At 37.3% G+C, this 8884-nt stretch overlaps 1 protein-coding gene across 1 annotated transcript; it reads left to right on the forward strand.

The window, feature by feature from the left end:
* Positions 1 to 7384: 7384 nt before the first annotated feature.
* LOC102867617 (olfactory receptor 6K6-like) lies at positions 7385 to 8353 on the forward strand. The gene has a single exon (XM_006895518.1). The coding sequence runs from the start codon at positions 7406 to 7408 to the stop codon at positions 8351 to 8353; it is 948 nt and encodes a 315-aa protein (XP_006895580.1). The 5' UTR covers positions 7385 to 7405.
* Positions 8354 to 8884: the final 531 nt, after the last annotated feature.

An 8884-nucleotide genomic window follows, 5' to 3' on the forward strand; every position in this document is an offset into this window, starting at 1 on the left:
GTTTAGGGCTGTTGTGCATAGGGTCACTATGAGCTGCAAATGACTCGATGGCACATAACAATAACAACAACAACAACTTCTTCATCTATATTTCCAATTATTTCTTATATTTTTTGCAATTTCTTACATAATTGTTTATGTTCCTTTGTTTTGGTATAATTCTTCTGGCTTCCTGTCTTTAGAGCATTCTGTTTAATGGCTTCAATTCTTTGCTTTATTGTTTCTACTTTCTTCTGAAGCTGTGCATATACCTCCACTTCAGTGCGTTGATTCTGGCTCCCTGTCTCTGGGGTATTAGCTTTACTTTTGGCTACCATTCTTTTTCCCATCATTTGTACCTTCTTCTGTAGCTGTTTATATAACTCTGCATCAATATATTTCTTCTCCATCTTTGTGTCTGGGGTATTCATTTGTTCTGTAATATGCTTGACTTTTTTAGGGGAAGGCTTATTTTGTTTTATTCACAATGGTGAAAGTTACCTGCTGCTTTCTTTATAACATTATGGGAAGTTTTTCTTGATACATGTTAAACCATTTCTACTGTGTCTGTGTAAGATGTTGACAGTTCTCTATCTTTTTTATGTTATTTATTAGTTTCAGACTTGAAGACTTTTTTTCCTTTATGGAGGAAGGCAACTTGCTATTCCAAGAATTATTTTTGTGGCTGTGCCAATGGAAAGCTAATCTTTCTTATGGTACTTTAACTTCTTTCTGAACTTCTGTGCAGTCTTGTGGAGATCTCTCCAGTCTGTGACCACCTCTTCTAAAGTTTGGAACTGTCCTTTGTGGTGCTGATGAGCACCACAGCAACTTTCCAAGGAGAGAGCTATACTCTATCTGGTGTCTTTACTCCTTACATAGACATTTTAAAAACAACATTTATAATGCATAAGAATTATTGCATGAAACAGTATGAATGAAGAATAGTATGAAACACAATGTATATAAACTTTGTAAGAAAACCAATTTTAAAAAATAATGTAAAATGGAATGTATGTGAATAATTGTATGAAACACACTATAAGTGAGAGATTTTATAAAGCAATGTATATGAATGAAACATAATGTAAAGGAGTTACTATATGAAAAGCAACTAAAGTATTTTAATGTGTCATTTTGTGCAGGGACCATGCTAATCATCTTTGTATCATTCCAATTTTAGTATCTGTGTTGTCAAAACACATATTAAAATATTTAATATAAATTTTAATTTAAAAAACAACAACAAAATTCAGTTAATCAAAATCAAAGCGAAATCCCTTGCAGTTTGGTTGATCCTGATTCTTAATGACCTTATATGACAGAATAGAACTTCCCTTAGGAATCAAGACTGTAAATCTTACAGATGCAGACAACTGCATCTATCTCTCAGGAAACACCTGGTAATTTAAAACCACTGGCCATTTAGTTAGTCACCAAGTATTTAACCATTATGTCACTTGGGTTTTTTTACATTTAACACATGTATATTATCATTAGCAGTTACTATTTTACCAGCTTAGGGAATGGAAAGCATGGGCAGAGAGGAATTAAAGGCTGAAAGGAAATCTGTATTTACTATTTAGGGAAAATAGTCCTAACTGAAATCTATTCTGACAACTATAGGTATTCCAGGTCCTCATGCCCAACTACACATCCCCTTATAAAAGACAAGGCTACCTTACCACAGGAAAGATCTTGACATTGACCCTGGGGAACTCTTAATTACTATGTAACACTTTACCTTTAATTTGCTCCTTAGAGGGGAGAGTGCCATTTTCCTTCAACTCCTGTATCATCTACAAATAAATTCCCAAGAAAGACAATCTCTCCATTCTAGATAGTCCCTGAAGAGGCTTCAGAGCACCTATATGTTAACCAGCGAACTAAGAGGAAGGACAGGTAGCTGCAGAGATTCTGAAGAGCAGGGTTGTTTGTTTTGATTTGTTTGTTGTTGGTTTGGTGTGTGGGGTTTTTTTGTTTGTTTGTTTGTTTGTTTTCTCTTTCTTCTTTTAGCAACAGGTTTTGATGTCTCAGGCAAGGGTAAGTGAGAGAGGGCATCATTCAACCAAGACCTCTTATCTGCCATTTTCTTATATTCAACTTATGCAATACTTTCCATACTTTTTTTTTAATTTAAGAGACCAGCTATTGTGCTGGACTTTTAGGACAAAATGCACTATACTGAAATGTTATTGTTAGGTGCTGTCACATTAAGTACAAAATGATGCTGCTGTTGTTGTGTTGATTGCCGTCAAGTCGAGCATGACTGAAAGTGACTCTATGAACTAAAAGGCCCGAAGCCTTTTTATAAGTATTAGCATTTATCAAAGTTCATAGAGCTTCCAAAGGCATGTTGTTTAGAAAGTGGATACCACTCCTGCTTCCAACAAAGTGACCGTATGGACAACAAATCTGAACCCTGTCCTATCGTGTCCCAAGATCACAATTTCTGACGCTCTTAACTCTATTGCTATAGTCACTGTATCAACTATTTGGTTGAGAGTCTTTCTCTCCCTCACCATCCCTCCACCTTTCCATGGCATCCTTCTTCAAGGAACAGCATGCTGAACATATGCAAGATGAAGTTTCGCTCATTCTTACTTCTGTCTTCAACTTCTCCAAGACATTTTATCCTCCAAGACATGTGATTTTGGCATCCCATAAGTACATTCCTCAATTCTTATTCAATCTATTCATTTAATAAATAAATGTACATATTCAAAATGTGAAAAAAATCTCCTATATTAGAATATTACTAAGAATGAAAACAATAAAAATGAAATCTAGAAAATACATTAGAAAAAAAGTATAGACCAGCTAACAGATGAAGGTACTAATCATAGTGTCTTCCTAACACTGAAATTTTGTCAATGCCCAGAAAATTATAAATTTGGGGTTGAAGGAGAAGGGAGGGTCACATAGCAAGTTAATATTTTTGCTCAAGATCAAATTGTAATTCAGGTTTCTTTTCACTATATAGGGAATTTCTATAGCTGAGCTCCTTGGATATTGCCAGTTATCCTTTTAAGCAATTTTTTTAACTTTCTGTTTTTCAGAAATAAGAATGTTTTGGTAAGTTTTATGTACAGCCCTTGAACCAATGATGATAGCAGTCAATTAGCAGAGAATCAATAAATATGTATCAGTATAAATTGATAAAATGTATGTTTGGTAAATCGTGGAAGCCTTAGTAATGAGAAGGATCCCAAACTCAGGGAAACAAAGTGGTCACCATACTGACCTTCTATGAACCACATCCTGCTGGATTATCTTGCTTTTTTCATTCTGCCATTGTTCCCTGCTTTGCTCACTTATGTCCTCTATAAGGACTACCCAGTGAAGACGTTCTATATTGCAACAGTCTGACAAGGTAAATCCACAAAAAACAAAAAACAAAAAACAAAAAACAACAACAACAACAACAAAAAAAGATAAGTGGTTAGAGAATATCTCAGATCTATCATCGTTTTATTTTGGGAGCTCTACTTTTCTACTGAACTCTGCTGCCTGTTCCCTCACAAAGTCTGAATCTCTTCTGTTTCCTTATGCTTGAAGCACTAGAGTGAGATATCCTCTATAATCTAATCTTTATAGCCTGCAATGTGTATATTTGAACTTGCATTTGATCTCTGCATTATCTTGTCTGTGTCTTGGAGTCCCCTGAAGAAACTATACCAGGTAGATTCTGTGAAAATCTACCCCTCATGTAACTCACAGGACAGGTCTAACTGTCAGCAATTTAGGCTAGTAAACAAATCAAATGAGTGATAAAATTTGACTTGAAATCCTCTCTGGTATATAAAATACTAATGGACTTCTAAGAAAATAGATAGGAGTTCTAGGTATCATTTAGGAATCTAGGGTTTGAAAACTGGACAAGTAATAGGTCTTAAATTGCTCCTCCTTACAAAATAATAGTTATAATACTTATTATAAGTAGAAATAATGCAGGTAGAAATAAATGGGATAAAATGTGTGAAGCACCTAACATATAACAAAAACATTATTTTTCTTTCTATATAATTCACCTTGATGAACCTTAGTGTTGGGAGAGAATACTGATAGGCAAATATTTCAATGCCAAGGAAGATTGTGTTCATCAAAGAAAAGGAAACATTAATACATTGGAAAGCAGGAATGGCATCCACTTCCTAAACAACATGCCTCTGGAAACTCTATGAATTTTGATAAATGTCGATAGTTACAGAAAGGCTTCAGGCCTTTTGTTCATAGGGTTGCTAGAAGTCATGCTTGACTCGAAGGCAATCAACAACAACAGCAAGAAGAAGAATCCAGAAAAGAATTTGATTCTTTGTGGTATTGGGAGTCAGTGACACTTCTATAAAGGGGTAAACACTTATTGATAGTTGGAATTGTAATTGAAAAAGGAAGGTCAAGGGAGTGGAAGGAAGAAGTGGCATAAGTGAAAATTTTTGAAATTCAGTGAATCAGTCCTATTCTACTGAACTGCTTTGCATGAGATATTTGATTCTACAGTTTCATTAGAACCAAATATAAGAACTTAAAGTGAAATTTAGTGTTTTTTCCTGTAATGATTTTGGTTAATCAAAAACAAGAAAAAGAGTTGAATACTATAAGTCATGCTGAACAATAATGCAAGTTAAAAGATATTTTCAGATAATCAAGGTGAGAAGGAATGAATACTTTTATCACTTTAATTAGCCTTGAAAAAAATTATACTTGTTTTTCTCTGTGTGTCAGGGATGTTTCCTGCCTCCATACCTTTTCAATCTATATGCAGAACAGATCATTTGGGAGGCTGAGCTTTATGAGAAGGAATGAGACATCAGGATTGGAGGAAGACTCATCAACAACCTGCGTTATGCCATGCTTCATGAATTTGCATGTCATCCTTGTGCAAGGGCCATGCTAATCTTCTGTGTATCATTCCAATGTTAGTACATGTGCTACTTAAGCAAGCACAACAACCTACATTATGCAGATGACACAACCTTGCTTGTTGAAGCTGAGGAAGATCTGAAGAACTTGCTGCAGCAGGTTAAGGATTGTAGTCTACAATATGGGTTTAAACTCAACATCAAAAAGACAAAGATTCTCACCACTGGGCCAAATGGTAAAAACAAATTCTCTGATTTCAGATAATATACTAAAACCTCTTGGCACTTCTCCTGCAAGACAATGATAACTATTAAAGAATGGGTTTTGTCTTTTAAAATTTCAGAATAATCTTGGATAATTAAGTTAATTTAACCAGAATTCAGTGACTAGTAATGAAGTGTACAGCCAACATGTTACAGTGTTATGAAACAAGTCCTGCTTGATTTTCTTGTATTTTCTTCATAGCTCCATATTTTTCTGCTTGTCCCTCTTGGGAAAAGACTTTGTTTGAATATCTATAAGTACCAACAATTCGTGGAAGAAGAAGGAAATGTGTAGACATGAAGAGGACAGAAAGTTGAGGGAGGAATATTTGCTGATATCTGGATGCTTACTCTTTAGTGAAATACATATATGCTACTATGAAATAAAACAGAGGAGGATTTATACTCATGTTGTAATGTGCAATAACACATAATAACTCATAGTGACCCTATGAATAACTGATCTGAACCCTGTCCTATCTTGTAGCATCCTCATCATACCTGACATTCTCAAGCTCGTTTATGACATTGCTGTCTGTTGTTGTTGTTGTTGTTATGTGTCAGTGAGTAGCCTGAAACTTATAGAAACCCTATGGACAACAGATCTAAAGTTTGCTCTGTCCTGACTCAGTCTGACTGACTCCAACACACCAAATCCAATTGCCCCATCTCATTTGGGGTATTCCTTTCCTACACTGTCCCTCCACCCTTCTAAGCATGATGTCGTTTTCCAAGGACCAGTCCTTCCTGGCCATGTGCTCGAAATATGGGAGGCAGAACTTCAAAATCCTAGCCTCCGAGGAGAAACTTGGTTTCACCCTCTCTAGGACAGATCTATGTGTTTTCTTGGTGGTCTATGATAAGCTCCAGACTCATCTCCTGCACTACAACCCATAGGCATCAATTATTCTGTCATCCTTAGTCATTTTCCAGCTCTCTGATGCATAACAAGTCATTTTGAAGACAATGGCCTGGATTAGGCTCACCTTAGCTTCTAGACTGACATTGTTGCTTCTTAGTGTACTCTGGAGAGGTCCCTGAGAGCACGTTTTCCTGGTGCAATTTGTCTTTTGGTTTCCTGACTGCTAGTGCCAACAGTATTTGATTGTGGAGCCAACGCGAGCTGTAATTGTTAACAGCCTCAATCTCTTCTCCATCTATCATGGTGCTGCCAATTACCCAGTGGTGAGAATCTTTGTCTTCTTGATATTGAGTTTCAATCCATATTGAAGACTACAATCCTTGACATTTGCAGAAAGTGCTTCAGGTCCTCCTCAGTTTCAGCAAGTAAGGTTGTGTCATCTGTTTAGTGTAGGTTGTTGTGTTTGCCTAGAGAGCACATATACTAATGATACACAGAAGATTAGCATGGCACCTGCACAAGGATGACATGCAAATTCATGAAGCATAATGCAGGTTGTTGATGAGTCTTTCTTCCATCCTGATGTCACATTCCTCCTCATAAAGCTCAGCCTCCCAAATGACCTGTTCTGCATATAGATTGAAAAGGTATGGAGACAGGAAACATCCCTGACAGACTCCTTTCTTGATTTTGAACCACGCGGTATTTCCTTGCTCTGTTCTTAGGACTGCTTCCTGGTCTGAGTATAGGCTTTGCATGAGCATGATCAAGTGTCTGGGATTCCCAGTCTCCTCAAGATTAGTCACAGTTTGTTATCTTTCTCACCTTTGGATAGTCAATAAAACACAGACATTTTTTTCTGGTACTTTTTGCTTTCTGCTAAGATCACTGTCTAGCCAGTCTTAGTTTAGATATCAGGATTGGAGAGAATAGCAAAATGAAAAGATATTGGAAATGAGATGCTGATACAGTGTTTATATTCTATTACTGTCATTTTCTCTGAGGATAATATTGGAGAATGATTAAAAAAAAAGAAGTGTATTAAGGATAAATGTAGAGGAACAAAAAATAGGACTCAGAAATTAAAGGAGTGAAACTCCAGAAAGTACTTTTGAGCAAATTTAATTTGTGTCTTGTGGTTTCTTGGCATCAGTTGGGGATATTTGCAAAAAAGTCATTTACTGATCCAAAGGCAAATATTTCAAATGTTTCTGGAATAGAACTACAGCTTGAAAAATATTTCCATCTAATCATTTTAGGATTCCAAAGTCAGCATAAGTAACAAATAGATGATTGATAGATAGATAGATAGATAGATTTATAGATAGATAGATAATAGATTATAGATAAAATAAATAAAATAATTTTAAGTGAGTAAGCAGGATCCCAATTCCCATGATTTCTTTCTTCATTCCTTCCTTCACAGATAACACGATTGATGGCCAGGGAGAATCATACCATGGTGACAGAGTTCTTCTTCTCTATTTTTCCGCATTTGAATGAAGGTGGCCTGTTGTTTTTTATTCCCTTGCTTTTCATCTATGGATTCATCCTTACTGGTAACCTAATGATATTTATTGCCATTCAACTGGACATAACTCTTCACACGCCAATGTATTTCTTCATCAGTGTCCTCTCCTTCCTAGAGGTCTGGTATACTACAACCACGATCCCCAAGATGCTCTCCAACCTAGTCAGTGAGCAGAAAACCATCTCTCTGGTTGGTTGCCTCCTGCAGATGTATTTCTTCCACTCCCTTGGCATCACAGAAGGCTGTATCCTGACATCAATGGCCATTGACAGGTACATAGCTATCTGCAATCCTCTTCGCTACCCAACCATCATGACTCCCAGGTTATGTATTCTGCTGACAGTTGGCTCTTGCCTCTGTGGTTTCCTCCTTGTGCTCCCTGAGATTGCATGGATTGCTACCTTGCCTTTCTGTGGCTCCAACCAGATCCAGCAGATCTTCTGTGACTTCACTCCAGTGCTTAGATTGGCCTGCACGGACACATCTCTGGTGGTCATTGTGGATGCTGTTCATGCGGTGGAGATCCTGGCCTCATTCCTGGTCATTGCTCTATCTTACATTCGAATCATCGTGGTCATCCTGGGGATGCCCTCAGCAGAGGGTCGTCACAAAGCCTTTTCTACTTGTGCCGCTCATCTTGCTGTGTTTCTGCTATTTTTTGGCAGTGTGGCTGTCATGTATCTGCGATTCTCGGCCACCTACTCAGTGTTCTGGGATACCACAATTGCTGTTACTTTTGTTATCCTCGCTCCTTTCCTCAACCCCCTCATCTATAGTCTGAGAAACAAGGACATGAAAGATGCTATTAGGAAGCTTTTTTATTCTCAAAAGAGAGCCAGAGAGGCTAGAAGATAGATATACATCGGAGACTCTTTTAAAAGCCTTCTGGAAGTTCAGATTGTTGCTGTTCGTTCTCTTGTATAAACAAGAGATTGTGCTTCCTCCCCCCACAACCCCATTGTCATAGTGTCTTTTTTTCAGTTACTGCTAAGAAAAATGAAAACAAAACAAAAATAGCAAATATCTCTGTCCAGGTTACTGGTGGCAACTGTAGAGTTTATGTCAATGACTTCACCACTTTCATAGCAAAATGGATTCTCCTACTTTATACCACAGATTAGAGAGCTCTGGTGACCCAGAGTGGGTAAGGGGTTTTGCTGCCCACCCCAATGCTGTCAGTCCAAATCCACCAGCTGCTCCAAGGGAGAAAAGATGGACAATCTCCCCTCATGAAATTTACAGTTTCTGAAAACCTGCAGGAGTGTAAGCTATGAAGCGGTTCTGACTCAATAGTAGTGAGTTAAGTTGTTGTTGAGTATAGCACAGATTGCCTTTCTCTTCATGCTCCATCAGCTGGACTTCTGTCTTTTGTTATCCTTCATGCTG

This window comes from Elephantulus edwardii, unplaced genomic scaffold, assembly GCF_000299155.1.
Source record: "Elephantulus edwardii isolate Elephantulus edwardi_28Jun2011 unplaced genomic scaffold, EleEdw1.0 scaffold00168, whole genome shotgun sequence".
NCBI classification, from domain to species: domain Eukaryota; kingdom Metazoa; phylum Chordata; class Mammalia; order Macroscelidea; family Macroscelididae; genus Elephantulus; species Elephantulus edwardii.